Source organism: Podarcis cretensis (assembly GCF_951804945.1).
Source record: "Podarcis cretensis genome assembly, chromosome: 11".
NCBI lineage: Eukaryota > Metazoa > Chordata > Lepidosauria > Squamata > Lacertidae > Podarcis > Podarcis cretensis.
This window is the reverse complement of record NC_137180.1, coordinates 49,704,988-49,722,932: the sequence shown is the minus strand read 5'-3', so window position 1 is coordinate 49,722,932 and position 17,945 is coordinate 49,704,988. Positions and strand designations below refer to the sequence as shown.

The following is a 17,945-nucleotide window of genomic DNA, read 5'->3' as shown; positions in this document are numbered from 1 at the left end:
GAGTGCGGGGCGCGCTGAAAGCAGGGTGCCCGGTGCTTTGGGAAGACACCTGCAGCCCCACAATCTCGGGGGACAGCGGGGAGGCGCAGCGCCGCCATCCTGCTGTTCCCCGACCTGGTTTGGATTCCCCAACCTGGTTTGGGGGGGGTAATAAAGGAAAATTTGTTTTCCTTTATTTCCCCCCCAAAAAACTAGGTGCATCCTATGGGCCGGTGCGTCCTATGGGACGAAAAATATGGTATTTTAGATGAACTTTGAAGTACAGTGGTACCTCCGGTTACGAGCGGGATCGTTCTGGATGCCCAGCCGTATCCCAAAGATTTCGTAACCGGAGGACCGCTTCTGAGCTTCTGAAACCCACTTCTGGTTTTGCTGTGTTCGCAACCCGAAGATTACGTTACCTGAAGGTCATGTAACCCGAGGATCCACTGTAGTTAATAAGACTAGTTTCCACAAAATTCCTTTTTCTCCACCTTTTTGCATGCAGCTGAGTCAGTTGCCTGACTACATCAACCCGCGACTAGAAATGTATCATAAACTGAAAGCAGAACATGACGCGCTTATGGCAGAACGAGCTGCTAAAGAAAGCCGACCCATTAAAGTTACCTTACCTGACGGCAAGCAACTTGATGCTGAATCCTGGAAGACGACGCCGTACCAAATTGCCTGTGGAATCAGGTGAGCTTCCTCTTGGAGTGCAGCATTTCTTATTTGGGTATTTAATCCTTAATAGTGTGCTAACCACCCTCTCCTCTGCTTTTATTCTTCTTTCTTTCTCTAAAATTGTATTCAATATTTTCAAAAGTGATTTATTATAGGAATAAGCTTATTGTGAAGATACTTGCTTCAATGAGGTATATTAAAGTGATTACACACACACACACACACACGTTGGCAGTAGTTCTATGCTACTTCATGTAGCTAACTGTTAGTCGCTGGATAATAATTTTGAATTAAACTCAGGAAATTCCTTACCTTACAAAAATCTTCTCTTGAGCAAAAGAGCTTGATCCACTAAACACACAGACTCTGATAGCAGGTTTTTATATCTTGAAAAATAATATTTGAATAGCCCTGGTAGGATTAGGAAATTGGTTCATTGCTTATGGGAGTGCACATTTGGAGAAGTGATCAATTGTAACTCATGTGCTATTTAAGTATATCTGTTGTTGCTTGCTGTATACAAACAGCTTATTATAACTATTTTACCTTTTTAGTCAAGGTTTGGCCGACAACACTGTTATTGCTCGAGTGAACAAAATGGTTTGGGATCTAGATCGTCCTTTGGAGGCAGACTGCTCCTTGGAACTGCTAAAGTTTGATGATGATGAAGCAAAAGCGGTATGTAATCTACTATTTATGAACTGCCCATTTTCTAAATCTTTCACTGAGCCCTGTCATCACCTGCTGTTCAGTTCCTAGTGGCTAGTGTTGAACTTTGACCGTGGAGACCAGTCCCCACTCAGCCATGAAGCTTGCTGGGTGACTTTGGGCCACGCACTGTCTCTGAGCCTAACCTACCTTACAAGGTTGTTGTAGTGATTAAATGAGGAAGTGGAGAACAAAGAGTTCCATCTTGAGCTCTTTGGAGAAAAGATGGGATATAAAATGAATGATACTGGGGTGATAGCTCAGAGCAGATGTATTGAAATCAATGGACTAAAATTTACATCACTTGAGTTTAATGAGTCTATTCAATATGACTAGCGTTGGATGTTTCTTTCAATAATCTTCAAGCATTTTTTAAAATTGGGAAATCACTCTTTATTAAGATAGAGATTAGCACAGAGTTTAGTGTTTTTGGAAGAATTAATTATGCCAAGTAATACAAAAAGGAAGGGATGCGGGTGGTGCTGTGGGTTAAACAACAGAGCCTAGGACTAGCCGATCAGAAGGTCGGCAGTTCGAATCCCTGCGACAGGGTGAGCTCCCATTGCTGCCAACCTAGCAGTTTGAAAGCACATCAAAGTGCAAGTAGCTAAATAGGTACCGCTCCGACGGGAAGATAAACGGCGTTTCCATGCGCTGCTCTGGTTCTCCAGAAGCGGCTTAGTCATGCTGGCCACATGACCCGGAAGCTGTACGCCGGCTCCCTCGGCCAATAAAGCGAGATGAGCGCCGCAACCCCAGAGTCGGCCACGACTGGACCTAATGGTCAGGGGTCCCTTTACTACAAAAAGGGGAGTAGAAGATTTAAATGTTTACGCATTGTAACTCTTGGACTACTGTGGAAAAGGAAGATGTTAGATGATGGCAGCCCAGGAGTCTGAACTCCCTCTCTTTCTTCCCCTCTTGCTAGGTGTATTGGCACTCAAGTGCCCATATAATGGGTGAAGCCATGGAAAAAGTATATGGTGGCTGCTTGTGTTATGGCCCGCCGATAGAGAATGGGTTTTATTATGACATGTTCCTTGAAGATGGGTAAGTTTTTGCTCTTGTTAAAGTGAAAGTGTCTGGATTGTTCTATATTGTAGCCTAGCCTAGATGAAAGAAAACACAAATCCCCCTGGAACATGGATTGAATAAGTCTGTGAATTTAAATCGTTTGCTGTTTTCCTTCATGATGATGTCGGAATGACTGGTAGTGTACATTCTCTGACTTTCTGGTTCCTGTTTGCCTAGAGGCCAGCCTTCTTGGTATACCAAAAAAAAAGCACACCAAGAACTCAGGCCAATATAAGTTTCAGTAGTGGGAGTGGTCCTTACTCGCAAATCAATAGTCAGTTGTAACAAAAACTGATCCATTAAAAAGTATGTATTCTGACAAGGATTACAAACTCAAATAGAGATTACAAACTCAAACAGAGATTAGCCTTCTTGGTATGGCAAATTGTGTTTTTGTGATGTAACACGTTGGAATGTAAGAAAGAGATAGAGCTCAAGAAAACAACCTGCACATCTTTATTTTTAAAAAATAAATTGTCCACTCTAGGGGTGTCTCTAGCAATGACTTTCCTGGTCTAGAGGCATTATGCAAGAAAATTATGAAAGAGAAGCAACCCTTTGAGCGACTGGAAATTAAGAAGGAAACCTTGCTTGAAATGTTTAAGGTAAGATTTCAGAGCATATGGTTCATGTCGTCTGCAATTATCACGTCCACAACATCGTTAGCTGTGTGTTCTTTTGCAATTTTTTATCTGGTTATTTGAATGCAGATTATTAGCTTACCCACGTCTTATGGTCTTGATGGATGGCAGATTCCGTTTCATCAATCTTAGGTAGAAGTTTCTCTTTTCCACTAAGCTATTGCCAAATACACCCCCTTCCATTGTGCTGTGGGTACTCTTTTCAAATCAACTGCTTATTGCAGTATTGAATGGTTCAGTTGGGATAATGCTTTGAAACATACACTGTATTTACTAGATTATTACAAAGATTTAAGATGGAAATATGCTACAGAAATCTCAGAATCCTAATCATTCTCCCTTGAACTTCTCTGCTTCTCACTAGTTTACTAATCTCACAATCCAGTATTGGTTTGTGTAAGTCCTATGGTATGAACATATAGGTAAAGAACAGTTTTTTGGCTCATTGTATTATGAATCTTACAATCACTAGGCTGGGAATTATGTGCAACTATTGGCTCGTGAGGTTCTGCAGAGTCCTGGCTTCTGTTTCTGTTAAGGTCAGACAGAATGGAGATTTCAGCTAAGGCTGAAGATTTGCTGAATATTGGATCGTGCAGTTGTAGAGCAACCCATATTTTCCTTGAGAATCTTTTAAGATGGTTTAACTTCATGAGATGGAGAAATAAAATTCTTAGATGTCCGTAGAATGACTTTTTGTTTTTATGGTTCCCTTTTGTATGATATGGCAATATATTACAAGCATATGTGGAGATGCAATTTGGATCTTAACAGTGGCATAGAATTAACTCCCACTCTTCTGTTTTTCTCAAAGTACAATAAGTTCAAGTGTCGGATCTTGAATGAAAAAGTCAACACTCCAACTACTACTGTATACAGGTAAAAGAATACAAAAATCAGCCAAACCGAGAGCTGCTATAGTGTAACTATTCGGGAGTCTGATTGTTATCCTTGTGTGGTTTTAGGTGTGGCCCTTTGATCGATCTCTGCAGAGGACCTCATGTCAGGCATACTGGTAAAATAAAGGCATTAAAAATACATAAGGTAAGAAATTAAACTATAGTGCAATTAAAGTAAGAGTGTCGAAATCTCAGGGAGAAATCTTCTGGGAGTGTGCTGAGGTTTTAAAATCAGATCAAAAATCAGTTTCATTAATGAAGAATTAATTCATTAGAGTAGTTTTTAGCCAATGTAGATCTCTACAATTCATGCCCATTCTCCTATACTGCACTGCAGATAGGAAGACAAGAAACCTATATACCAGTTTAACTTACCTGAATTGTTTTTGTAAATTGAGGTTTTTTCAAGCAGTGTATAAATTCTATGAAGTAAATAAATTAGATAATATTAAGTTAAAGAGGTTTTTTTTAAAGGTACCATATTCTCATGCTAGCTATTGAACTCAATGGACTGAAAGAAAATACTTTGGCCCCATTTAAGTTAGCATATATTTCATGTGGCAGTAAAGGCTTTCTAAGTCCCACTGACTTCAGTGAGAATTTTAAGCCCTTCTGCTGCTTTGGTTTTTGTCCATTCTCTTGTCTTTGTGTATTGTGGCCATAGTTGTCAAATGATGGGGCTGCTTTTTTGGGGATGCAGCTTTAGAATATGCAACTATTTGTTTACATTACTTTTTAATATCCTCATCTTCCCCTCCCACTGGTTTTCTCAAGCACAAGAAACTTTAAAGTATCTGAGAATGTAAGAAGTATGCAGCTTCAAAACACAGATCTTACACATAGTGAAGCCTTCCTGAGTAAAGTTTAGAGTTGCTGTTAATAAGCTCTGTAACATCGCTTTGTGGTATTAAACTGTTTCTGTGATTCCAGAATTCTTCTACATATTGGGAAGGGAAGTCTGATATGGAAAGCCTGCAGAGAATTTATGGAATTTCATTCCCAGATCCAAAAATGCTGAAAGAATGGGAGAAGTTCCAAGAGGAGGCGAAAAACAGAGACCACAGAAAAATTGGGCGGGTAAGATTAACATCGGTAGCATGGATTTGAGCTGGTCATATGAGGAGAGTAAAATTGCTCCTTAATGTTTTCGATGTAATAAAATAAATGGTCTATTTAATTCTGTAGGCATTATTTCAAAATATTTTTAAAGTATGTATTTATTACTTAAGATGCTGAATATTTAGATGTAGGCATGCATTAACTTTTAGCGTTGGTTTGCTGTACAGATGGCAACCATTTTAGGCATGTCCAATTGATGTGTGGGCCCTTTTGGACCCCAAAGAGGTAGAACAGGGGATGGAAAGAGACAGAACACGCTTATGCACACGGTGCGATGTGCGGAGGGGCTGCACATTGAACCCCCACGAGAAAAAAACCCCACATGAAATGGTTGCTGCCTGTATTGCAGGGATGGGGAACTCCTGGGCTGTGGCTTCCCAAGCCTTTGAATTGGGCCCATGGCACTCTCCCTATGCCACAGTCCCACATCGACTCACTTCACTTCCCCGCTTTGTTCTGCTCCCTCCATGAATGCAGTAAAGTGACCATGGAGAAACAGAAGGATTTCATTCTTGGCCGACTCCTCTGATGAAGCCGAGTCCACTATCCCTGCTTTGACAGCCCATTCTCTTCCTGCATTTTGCTTTTCTGAGCTTGGCTGCCTTGCTGTGCCTTGTGAAAGGGGAGCCCCCTTCTTAGCACACATAGAGCTGGCTGCCTTCCACTAAGGCCAGCTCACTGCCTTCCCTTGTGAAAGACTCGCATCTAAAACCTGGTGGAGGCAAATGGAACATGGGGTGAAAAATTAAGTATCCAATGGCAAATGCCACCAAACCGTTAAACTTTTTTTTCATTCGTCATAGTTTCTCTGAATGTTCCTTTTCTTTTTCTTCACGCTGTGGTGGAGTCTTCCTACTAATTTTCCGCCTCTTCCGGAGAATGTTCACGTTTTCTTAGAGAAGCTATGTATGTTTTGAAGGCCTGGCTCCTTTTGTGTGATGTTACAAAGCGATGGTTCATTTCGATGTTGCCTAAGAACCTCCATCACAACTTTATCACAGGCGCAAACTGCTTTTTGGTTTCTCTCCCCAGGATCAAGAACTGTTTTTCTTCCATGAACTCAGTCCTGGGAGCTGTTTTTTCTTACCAAAAGGAGCATACATCTATAATACGCTGATAGCATTTATTAGGGTAAGTTTGAGACACATGTCCAGCTCATTTTCGCCAGCAGCCGCATGTGATCTCTTGGAACAGTGACTTGCGTTTGCACAGAGGCAACACAAAGGAGAAGATTGCATTGACTGCTTTCAAAGCTCCTATGTGCAGTCTGTTTCATATAAGACATGTACATATAAGACATGTTTCTGCTAGACATGTACAGTCACATGGCAGTAGCTCGGTAAGTTAATCCTTGTGCTGCCTTCACAAAAAACCAACAACAACCCAGGTTTATCACGCTTTAGCAGGGTCACTTTGTAGCTGGCAGCAGCATTTGGCTTTGTGGTCACAAGTTGTGAAAGCCTGTATTAAAGCCAAGTATAACAGCAGAAGCAGAGTACAGCCGATCAGCCTCTTGAATTACTCACAAATTATTAACTGTACAAATCATTCATAGATTTAATGGATTTCTGTTGATTTTGGGGCCCGTCTGACAACTAGACTATCAGTTCATGATTTTGTTGATCTGATCATTAAAAGAAGTGGGTCGCTATGAGTTACAGTCCTTGCAAGGTCCATAATGTTTGTTTCAGATATGGTGTTACGTAGTCATAGATGTAGGGACGCAGGTGGCGCTGTGGTCTAAACCATTGAGCCTCTTGGGCTTGCCGATCAGAAGGTTGGCGGTTTGAATCCCCGCGACGGGCTGAGCTCCAGTTGCTCAGTCCCAGCTTCTGCCAACCTAGCAGTTCGAAAGCACACCAGTGCAAGTAGATAAATAGGTACCGCTCCGGTGGAAAGGTAAACAGCGTTTCCATGCGCTGCTCTGGTTTTGCCAGAAGCAGCTTAGTCATGCTGGTGATATGACCCGGATAAACTGTCTGCGGACAAACGTTGGCTCCCTCAACCAGTAAAGCAAGATGAGCACCGCAACCCCAGAGTCGTTCGCAACTGGACTTAACTGTCAGGGGTCCTTTTACCTTTACCTTTTTAGTCATAGATGTGTGTTGTACTGACCCTCTGGCATCAAAAGGCACATTGCAACTGTGATGTCCTCTTTCTTTGTGGAACACACTTTTTCTCTAAACCCTGTACTCCATTATTATTATTATTATTATTATTATTATTATTAATATTATTATTGAAGTTGGGGGGGGGGGAGAAGGCTAATAGGCCTAGTTTGTTGATCTGCCATGAAGAGTGCTTTGCTCAATTTTGACATAGATTTGACATCTCTGTAGGCATTTGAATCACTGGCCGGACTTTCTCAGTCTGCCTCCTCTTAGGTGTTTCTGATTTTTACCTCTCTTCTTTTTTCCAGAGTGAATACCGAAAGCGAGGATTCCAGGAAGTTGTGACACCAAATGTCTACAACAGCAAGCTCTGGGTGACTTCAGGGCACTGGCAGCATTACAGTGACAACATGTTTTCCTTTGAGGTGGAAAAAGAAATCTTTGCTCTGAAGCCGATGAACTGCCCTGGACATTGGTACTGTCTTAGTCGGGAACTGCTTTGAGATTACTTCACTTTCTTTCCCCTTCCTAGTAAACTCTTGTGTGGTGCTTGGCCAGCGTCGAAACATCCTTGCAAGGGTGGATAAAAGTGAACGATATATATATATATATTTAAAAAAATAAAAATCAGATTTTAAAAAAATTAAATCAGATTTTAAAAAATGTATATTGGATTTTTAAAATAAAATGCTTTTGGAGGAAAAAATCTTTCTAAAGATAGTTTTCTATTAAAGTTACATTATAGTCCAAAGGCTATTCATCAGGAAATAAGGATTTGTTTTAAGTTTTTCATGTTTGCTAAAACTCAGTCTAAGGTTTGTTTGTTTTTAAAAAATAATAATTGTTTAACCACATCATTTAACAGACATGGATGCATATGCTATAATGTTATTGTTTTAGTTAAATAAATTGTTATTAAGGAAATGATTATTTTTCTCCTTCCTATAATGTACAGCAGAAAAGTTGTCCAAATATAAACAGTTAACTTATTAAACCTCACAATAATTTCACAATTATCTGTCCATGTGTTTCTAATAGTATCACCAAATCCGTAATTTTTGATATAACTCTAAAAATTACTGTGAAAAATTATAATTCCAAAAATGAAACCTTCCTCTGGTTGTAGGTATTAAGATGATACCAGCAAGATTGAGTCTTTCTGTAGAAAATGATTTAAAATCAAGTCTTACTTAGTGATTTAAATCGTGGTTTAAATTGATTTGATTTAAATCAAATCCACCCTGATCCTTGCACAGTTAAATGTGCTATTTATGCTATGTGACCTTGGGCTGTAGAGAAAAAGATTCTGTGTTCATATGGCAAAGAGCCAAAAAAAGGACATGGACCATTTTGCTGTAATCACTGCTACTGTTACCACCATTTTGCTCCTTCAACTTCCCTTACCTAGATTCCTACCTGAACCTTCCTTGGAAGTGCTGTTGCTTCTCCATAATAATCTCTGTGCCTCAGGCTTATGCCAGACACCATGGGTCTGACTCCTGCTTTCCCCCTCGTAAGCCCCTTTGCCCTGTTCCTTTGCATTGTACCTCATTTCCATTTGAATCCCCTTGAGCTAAAAAGGACCAATTGTGACTTGTCTTTCAAAATGTTTCAGAGTAATCAATCGGTGATTGTATTTTGCCTTTATCCAGTCAGTTAGGGAGGCGGGTGACGCTGTGGGTTAAACCAGAAGGTCGGCGGTTCGAATCCCCGCAACAGGGTGAGCTCCTGTTGCTTGGTCCCTGCTCCTGCCAATCTAGCAGTTCGAAAGCACGTCAAAGTGCAAGTAGATAAATAGGTACTGCTCCAGCGGGAAGGTAAACGGTGTTTCCGTGTGCTGCTCTGGTTTGCCAGAAGCGGCTTAGTCCTGCTGGAAGCTGTACGCTGGCTCCCTCTGCCAATAAAGCGAGATGAGTGCCACAACCCCAGAGTCGGCCACAACTGGACCTAATGGTCAGGGCCCCTTTACCTTTTTATCCGGTCAGTGTGCTGTGCCAATCAGTCATTTGGGATTCCTTTTGCAGTCAGCAGAGTCATTAGAATATTTTGGGAGAGTATATTTTGAAGCAAGAGTAATACACAATGTAAACTAAATCTGCAGCATCTGAGGTTGTCGGCCTCTGTTGTTCAAGGCAGCCTTTGAAAAGCATTCTCTTATCAGAGCTGATTTCCAACATGTGCCCTGTTTCCTCCAGCCTCATGTTTGATCACCGGCCCAGATCCTGGAGGGAGCTGCCACTGCGACTGGCTGACTTTGGCGTTCTCCACCGCAACGAGCTGTCAGGGACGCTGACAGGCCTCACCAGAGTGAGGCGCTTCCAGCAGGACGACGCTCACATCTTCTGTGCCATGGAGCAGGTACAATATGACACGCAGTTGTGGGTGGGAAATGGCCTCATGAAAACGCAGGGGCTTTGACTGCATCTCTTTTTGTTCCGTGTGCAGATTGAAGGGGAGATAAAGAGCTGTCTGGAGTTCTTGCGTGCCGTATATGATGTGTTCGGCTTCTCCTTCAAACTCAATCTCTCCACCCGCCCTGAAAAATACCTTGGAGACGTTGAAGTGTGGAATCAAGCTGAAAAGGTAGCCGATACCTCCTTGACCAGGAGCTGTTTTTTTAAGCCTGTTTAAGTGACTGCAAGAACTAAGGCATATTCTAGATAACTCGATAGGCTTCAGGTGTTAATGGAATTTATGTTTTAATTTCCTGGTCAGGGGGGGACTAAGGTAGCAAATGCTCCATGCCTATTTACTTTCAAACTGTGCTGTGAGGAAGAGAGAACAGCAAATGAATTATGCAGTGCAAAGCCACTAACCTGTATATCCTCTTCCGTTAGCAACTTGAAAATAGCCTGAATGAATTTGGTGAGAAGTGGGAACTGAACCCTGGGGACGGAGCTTTCTATGGGCCAAAGGTTAGTAAATTTGAAAACTTGCCGCCCTTCCCAGCATCTGGTCACTTTTGATACTTATTCCACAAGCACCGATGGTGGATAAATTGTCCACCAGAGTTTATTTAGTTCTTAATTCCCACATGTCTGTACATACTTGTGGGAGGCAGGCAAGTTAAATGCTGCTTAAGGATGGGTCAGTTCTCTCTGCACTGTATAAGCAGAATGATACATACAGTGGACGCTTGAGTTGCGAACGTGATGTGTGCAGGAGGCACGTTCGCAATCCGCAGCATTCGCAACCCACGGTGCCGCGTCTGTGCATGTGCGGGTTGCGATTTGGCGCTTCTGCGCATGTGCGACCGCCGAAACCCGGAAGTGACCTGTTCCGGTACTTCCGAGTTTTGGCGCATCCGTAACCCAAAAAAACACAACCTGAAGCATCTGTAACCCGAGGTATGACTGTAATTATTTTTCAGACTACAGTGGTGCCTCGCAAGCTGAAATAATCCGTTCCGCGAGTCTCTTCGTCTAGCGGTTTTTTCGTCTTGCGAAGCATCCCTATTAGCGGATTAGCGGCTTAGCAGCTATTAGCGGCTTAGCGGCTTAGAAAAAGGGGGGGAAAGGGAAAAGACGAAAACGTCTTGCGAAGCAAGCCCATAAGGAAATTCATCTTGCGAAGCGCCTCGAAAAATGGAAAACCCTTTCTTCTAGCGGGTTTTTCGTCTTGCGAGGCATTCGTCTTGTGGGGCACCACTGTACTTGGAATATAATGGACCTGCTTCATTCCTACTCTGGTGAACTTCCTTGCAGGGTAGAGAGTACTCATCCATTTCACCATACAGAAGGCAGCCTTTACAGTGTGTGAACGAGGCTGTGAGATAAGGCTAGGCCCAGATACATTTTTCCTTTGGGACAGGGGGAGCCATCCAAGGCTAATTATATTTATTTAGCAAAAAAGAGTTTGTAATTGGCCAGGTGTTCATTTAGAAAAATGATCAACGAAGTTGAGAATCAAGATGTGATGGGGGACAGAAAGTTGTCTTGCAAGCTAACCTCACATTAGTTGCCAGCCGATCCGATGGCCCATTTGGCCACCAAGATGCTTCACTGTTCCCCCAGTTGGCAACCGTGCTAAGGGTAGGGGCTGAGGGTGAGAGCAGATGCAAGGTCACCTGAGCATCGCGCTGCTCTTCCTGGCACAAACCTGTGGAGCTCATGAAAGACTAGGAGAAAGTGAGCCCATGGGTCCTTCCTCCAAGTGGTCCATGGTTAAAAGAAGGTGGGATGAGAAAATGGGATTTGCTTTAAAGTGTTGCTGAACCAAAAGACTCAATTAACATTTGCCTCATTTCCTCACACTCCTCCCATAACCCAAAAGATTGACATTCAGATTAAAGACGCCATTGGCCGGTACCACCAGTGTGCTACAATCCAGTTGGATTTCCAGCTGCCCATAAGATTCAATCTCACCTATGTGAGGTGAGTGTGCTGTGTACTTCCTTTGGCTACAAAGCATTTCTTGTTTTGTGAGGGCTTGTGTCTTGACGGAAGCCAATTTTTATCTTCTAGTCATGATGGCACTGACAAGAAACGGCCAGTGATTATCCACCGCGCTATCTTGGGATCTGTGGAGAGGATGATTGCTATCCTGACAGAAAACTATGGAGGCAAATGGTACTGAATATATCTTTCTCTCTCTGCTTTTGCCCAGTTTGTCCGATTTTAGCGCATCCAGTGAAGCAGGCACAGTTCAAACCAACTCTGCTTATTACAGGCTCTGTTCTGCCTAGTCGTCGTATTTTTAAAAATGTTCATTGGGTAGTGCATTTGGCCAGCTCTGAAATCCTATAAGAGTTTTCAATATTTTGCCTGAGCATGTGAACAGGAGGCCAGGGGTTTACATACAAGCCCCCACCCCCACCCCCACCGCTGGACACCTGGTTTCCAACCTTCCCTGGTTTCCTGATGGTGTGGAGGATACTAGTCATGTTCAAATGAATGTGTGAGGCACCCTCTGAAAGCCAGAAACTTTGGGAAGGGAAGCATGCGCAAGGATGTTTGCTTGCATGCGCACCCCTGTCCCCACATTGCATATTCCCTTGCTTATATCTCTCACAAGTGCTTCTGCTAGGTGTTGGCACCATGGGAAGAGTGGAAGAGAGAGTAAAGGAACAATAAGCAAGTCCTTGGGGAAAGGGATTGAGAAAAGTTTCTGTGAATATGCGTTCTATAAAGAAAGAAGTTTGTCTCAACAAAAAGGCACGACAGAAAAAGAGTTTAGGAAAGGTTATTATTTTTTCTTTTTAATAATATTTATTAAAAATTTTCCAGAATAAAAAGGAAAGATAGCAAGAAAGAAAGAAAAAACAAATATGATTTACACTTGGTTTCAGTGGCATCTTTCCCGGACTCCCCCCCCCCTCTTGTATTCCATTTCCCTTAAATTGATTCCACAGATTCTTACCTCAAATTTTAAAACCTTATTTGTAATTTTAAATAACCCATTTATTCCAAATTAATTTATCTTATTTATCTTAATGAACCATTTCTCCTTATATTTTATATAATTCCCTAAGATCGACCCCATTTCCCTTCCACGAATTCCCCTATTTTCAAACAACAAACATGAAAAAAGTAAAGAAAGAAATAATATATAATTTTACAGCCTTTGGATTCCAAATCTCTCCCCCCCCCCATTCCCCGGTTCCAATCCCCAAAGTTCATCCATTGTCTACTGCCAGCCTGGTGTATCCACGTCTATATCTCAACTCCACTTTGCCGTCTTTTGATAGCTTTTAATTTCAGAAAGTCCAATCTCGAAAAAACTCTCAGAAATAGTCATTGTTCTTCCATCCAGACCTCTATGTTTAAGAGTCTAACTTAAATTCTATTTCTTGGTCCTTTTAAAGTCTGGATGTTCCAAATACTCCGGCTTCAAATTTGGTCCAGCTCTTATTCCTCAGGTTGCTTTTTCCTGTTCTGCTGCAGAAACCTTCTAATTCAGAAACTTCTTGTTCTCCACAGAGGCTTTTGTTATTCAGGAACATAACTTGCGTCAAGTCCCTTCCTTTCTTCAATAGATAAATCCATTGTCTCCTTTAGTATAGAAACCTCTGTAGACAAAATAATGCTTCGTTTTTGCAGCTTTCCCAAGAGATAACAGATCCTGCTCAAATTCATAGTATTTTTCCACTTGCTGCTACTGTTGCAATGTCCCAGCCTCCCTCTAGAGGGAATATGGTAACTTAATTTCTTTCAAAATCAGACCCAAAAGTCAAATAACTTGTTGCCTTTATTTCCAATAATTTATGTCCAAATTGTAACAAATCTAACCAGCAAAGCCATCGTAACAAAGTTCTCTTTTATTTTCCTGCTTTGACAGCTACTTTGACAGCTGTCAAAGTTTCTGTGTCTCCTCACCAGTCTCTCATAGCGGATCGTTCCCGGTTCCCGGGGGGGTTGCATTTTAGTTCCCACAAATCAGTCTTCTCCTCCAGCACAATTATTGTAATTTCCCTAGGAAAGGTTATTAAAATTGTTAAAGTAACTTCTGTGAGAAATACAGTAAGCCTGTAACTTATGCGCATTTAATTTGTGTGCATTCAGCTTTACACGTGTGGAATTTAAAAAAAGACTGGCGTTCCAGGAAAAAGGACTTTGGCAATAGCATACATCATGGAACCCAGTGGGTTTTGACTGCACACAGTTTTTGCTTAACCGCAATCTCGAGAATGTAACCCCTTCATACATTGCAGGTTTACTACACTCAAAGGCTTGATTCAAGTATAACAATTAAATTTATTAAGCCAAGAATGAGTACTTGGCCCACACGCTTCCCCTGCCGCATAGGTTTTGGCACTTCTTTCATGATTGTTGAAATCACGATTTCTTGTCATGTCAACACTGGGAACCCCATTTCAATTTAGGCTTACTAGGGTATGAAACAAGGATCTGGTCTGATCTGAATTAGGACATTTCCTGTAACAGTGTAATTTAGGTGCTTCATGGTCATTTTCCAATGAACTCTCATCAGGGAAGTTTTTAATGTGTGATTTTAGTGTATTTTTGGTTTCTGTGGAAGCCGCCCAGAGTGGCTGGGGAAACCCAGCCAGATGGGCGGGGTACAAATAAAATATTATTATTATTATTATTATTATTATTAAGCGACAGGATTGCGGAAGCAAGTTAGTCGGTACCGTCAGCCCTTTAAAGCATAACATTGTTTGCTGTTCTGAGTGCAGTGTTGTCTTCCAAGTGGTATAATGATGTCTTCTGTTAATCCCACTACTTTTGTTTCCTCCTTGCACAAGGCCGCTCTGGTTATCTCCTCAGCAGGTGATGGTGGTGCCAGTTGGACCAACACTTGATGAATATGCCCAAAAGGTAGGGGCTTAATTTCTTTAGTTCCAGATTTCCAGTCAAGTCCTATGAGTTAAAGCACCTGCCATTGCTTGATGTTTTCACACTGGGCTGTTTGTAAGGCAATTCTACACATTCTGGACAAGTTCCGTGGTTTGCGCATGCGCAGTTGGAGTCTTAATTCTTTTTCTTCTTATGGAAGCATTTTTCTGTGGACGATAGGTATTGATCAACTTGGTTTGTTGTATTTCTATGCTTTCCATTCAGATGAATCTCCAAATGGCTTACAAACAATAAACAACAATGGCTTAATACAGCATCACAAGTACAGCATAAATCACATAATATAATTAACAAATCGCCAGTAAAACAATTGCATTTTACAAAACGCTATTAACAAACCAGCAACTAAAAAATAAATATCACTATTACAGCATGCAGGAATGCCATTCCCTTGCCTATCTTTTGTCATATGTACATGTAATGTATATATTGTGGGAAGCAGTGTGCAGGTGTGGGATTCCTGTGTTTGTGAGTGTGTGTAAATGTGCCTGAGCACTAAGCAAAGCCCACTTTCATGTTCCTAAAAATATTTCTACGCTTGTTATAAATTTGTCACCATCTTTAAGATACAGTGGTACCTCGGTTTAAGAACTTAATCCGTCCCGGAAGTCTGTTCTTAAACTGAAGCCCTTCTTAAACTGAGATGCTCTTTCCCTAATGTGGCCTCCTGCTGCTGGTGGCCTTCCACCATTCGGATTCCATTCTTAGACCGAGGTAAAGTTCTCAAACCGGGACACTACTTCCGGTTTTGCAGAGTTTGTAAACCGAATCGTTCGTAAACAGGACTGTTCTTAAACAGAGGTACCACTGTGTGTGTGTGTGTGTGTGTGTGTGTGTGTGTGTATGCCCCAAATGCACTGATTTATAGTGCCTAACTTGTATACATTCCATTGTAAACTCTGTTGCTTCTTAAGCTTTCTCCTGATGGAAGAACACTTGGCATATATATTTTTGTTGCTGCTCAAATTTTCCCAGTGTTTTTAATTATGTTTTATGGATATTTATGGACTGGGGTTGGTTTTTTAAAAAACATTTTGTAATTTGTAAGCTGCCTCAGTGTACTTAGTACCTTATTTATTTATATAGATAAAGGCTAGACCTACTTCTCCGAAAATTTAGCCTACCCATAACCTAAATACTTTTCTCTTGCTGTTGTCTCCAAGGTGAAGCAGCAGTTCCATGATGCTGGCTTAATGGCAGACGTTGATGTGGACGCTGGTTGCACCCTGAACAAGAAGATAAGAAATGCTCAGCTTGCACAGTACAACTTCATTTTGGGTAAAAACATCACCTTTTTGTATGTGGTAGGACTCCATTGGGACAATGTCCTTCAGAGGTTACTAGCATGGGGCAGTTATATAATTGTTAGCTTGTAAAGTTTGCTGCCTTTGCAAGTAGACAGCAAGAGAAGTATTCCTTTTGGAGCTTGCCTGTGCTGATTTATAGCCACCTCTTGGGGAAATCTTTGGCACTCTTGCCTGTTAAGAATCAAGTAAATTGCCCCAAGTCTTCTTTTGTAGCAGAGTGGCTCAGAAACATCTGTCTTTGGTAATTTGTTCTGCTTCTTTATCAGCATTGTAAAAAGGTACAGTGGTGCCTCGCAAGACGAAAAGAATCCGTTCCGCGATTCTCTTCGTCTAGCGGTTTTTTCGTCTTGCGAAGCAAGCCCATTGACGGCTTAGCGGATTAGCGCTATTAGCGGCTTTTAGCGGCTTAGCGGATAAGCGGCTTAGCGGCTTAGAAAAAGGGGGGGAAAGGGGGAAAAACCCGCAGGAACTCGCAAGACATTTTCGTCTTGCGAAGCAAGCCCATAGGAAATTCGTTTTGCGAAGCACCTCCAAAACGGAAAACTCTTTCGTCTAGCGAGTTTTCCGTCTTGCGAGGCATTCGTCTTGCGGGGCACCACTGTAAATGAATTCTAGGGCACATTTTGTTCTTGGTGTAAAAAGCAGGGGGGAAATGCTGCAAATATGCTTGGTGCATGCATGCATGCAACATTCACTACTTATCACATCCCAGTAACGGGGGCCTGATCATCTTCCCTCCTGTTACCCCTTACTTAAATTTCAAAGGAGAAAGGGAGCATAGACTTGCCACTCATATTTGACATGATCTGCACATATTTTGCATTAGTGCACATTCTTGTCTTCAAATGCAATTGGGGTATACGTCACTTGTTCTTCTCCCACTATTAAATTTGTGTCCTTCCTACAGTTGCAGTGCCTCTGTATCCTTTTTATTATTATTATTATTTCACATCTTAAGTGCACTTGTGGGCTACATTGCAGCCATCGTGACAGAAATTTATAGAAGCCAAAAGAGTGCAGAAATAGTTGGAGCGTTTGTTCAGCATCCTCCAAAATGCAATGTCCCAGAAAATCTCTGATTATATGCTCGTCCAGCTGTCCTTGGAAAGTGCCCAAGAAAGTTTTCTGTAATCTTGATAAATTGTTCAATTGCAGGACTTCTCTTGGTAGTTAGTGAGGTTTAGCGTAAATCAATTCAGTAGCAGGAAATGGGGAGTCACATGTAATTCCTTCATTTTGGTTCTTGAGTATTAAGTAGTACAGTGGTACCTCGGGTTAAGTACTTAATTCGTTCCGGAAATCCGTTCTTAACCTGAAACTGTTCTTAACCTCAAGCATCACTTTAGCTAATGGGGCCTCCTGCTGCTGCCGCGCTGCCTGAGCACAATTTCTGTTCTCACCCTGAAGCAAAGTTCTTAACCCGAGGTACTATTTCTGGGTTAGCAGAGTCTGTAACCTGAAGCGTATGTAACCTGAAGCATATGTAACCTGAAGTGTATGTAACCCGAGGTACCACTGTATATAATTGGTTGACTCTCTCTCCCCGCCCCAACATACTTTTCAATGGTCAACAGTAACAAGATCTCCTTTATAACCTGCTTGTCTCTTTCCTATCTTTTAGTTGTTGGTGAAAAGGAAAAGGCCAGTGGGACAGTGAACATCCGCACCAGAGACAACAAAGTGCATGGCGAACGCACCGTGGCTGAGACGGTGGAGAGGCTGCTGCAGCTGAAGGACTCGCGCTGCAAAAACGCTGAAGAAGAATTTTAGCCAAGCCCTCCTTTTCCACATTTTTTCCCTTCCCCCATAGCAGTTAACCTTTCTGGATTTAGCAATGTTTGCTCTGTACTGTATTTGATAAGAGATCTTTGTCAAAAGAACCAAAACACCCACTTGCTTTCGTATGTTCAGAAATTAAGTTTGTAAGTCCATTTTGTATAAATGTGGGCAACTGCCTTGATTAGCCTCTGCAAACTCCAAGTTTGTGGAGCTTGAAGAAGCTAAAACTGAAAGGGACAATGGAACAATTAATCAGGGATTAAAATGCCACTGGTAGCAACCCTCTGATAATTTATCCTCTTCGTGAAATAAATTTGTATTTCAGCAA

General features: G+C 41.8%; 1 protein-coding gene and 1 long non-coding RNA gene across 3 annotated transcripts in view; one reads left to right on the top strand and one right to left on the bottom strand.

The window, feature by feature from the left end:
- The window catches only part of TARS1 (threonyl-tRNA synthetase 1), a 210,640-nt gene extending 192,695 nt beyond the window's left edge, over nt 1-17,945 (top strand). For both annotated transcript variants that reach the window (XM_079994832.1, XM_079994833.1), the window contains 17 exons: nt 488-678; nt 1,218-1,341; nt 2,300-2,421; nt 2,933-3,050; nt 3,901-3,965; nt 4,052-4,130; nt 4,916-5,062; nt 6,137-6,235; nt 7,524-7,690; nt 9,411-9,573; nt 9,661-9,798; nt 10,053-10,130; nt 11,488-11,588; nt 11,679-11,783; nt 14,420-14,492; nt 15,695-15,809; nt 17,460-17,945. In XM_079994832.1, the coding sequence (XP_079850958.1) occupies nt 488-678; nt 1,218-1,341; nt 2,300-2,421; nt 2,933-3,050; nt 3,901-3,965; nt 4,052-4,130; nt 4,916-5,062; nt 6,137-6,235; nt 7,524-7,690; nt 9,411-9,573; nt 9,661-9,798; nt 10,053-10,130; nt 11,488-11,588; nt 11,679-11,783; nt 14,420-14,492; nt 15,695-15,809; nt 17,460-17,608 (2,034 nt within the window). In that variant the 3' untranslated portion in view covers nt 17,609-17,945. The remainder of the gene's footprint in view (nt 1-487; nt 679-1,217; nt 1,342-2,299; nt 2,422-2,932; nt 3,051-3,900; nt 3,966-4,051; nt 4,131-4,915; nt 5,063-6,136; nt 6,236-7,523; nt 7,691-9,410; nt 9,574-9,660; nt 9,799-10,052; nt 10,131-11,487; nt 11,589-11,678; nt 11,784-14,419; nt 14,493-15,694; nt 15,810-17,459) is intronic.
- Nucleotides 10,261-10,980, bottom strand: LOC307226419. Its single transcript, XR_013843398.1, has 2 exons — nt 10,861-10,980; nt 10,261-10,350 (listed from the first exon to the last, which is right to left on the bottom strand). It is a non-coding gene; the product is annotated as an uncharacterized lncRNA (long non-coding RNA).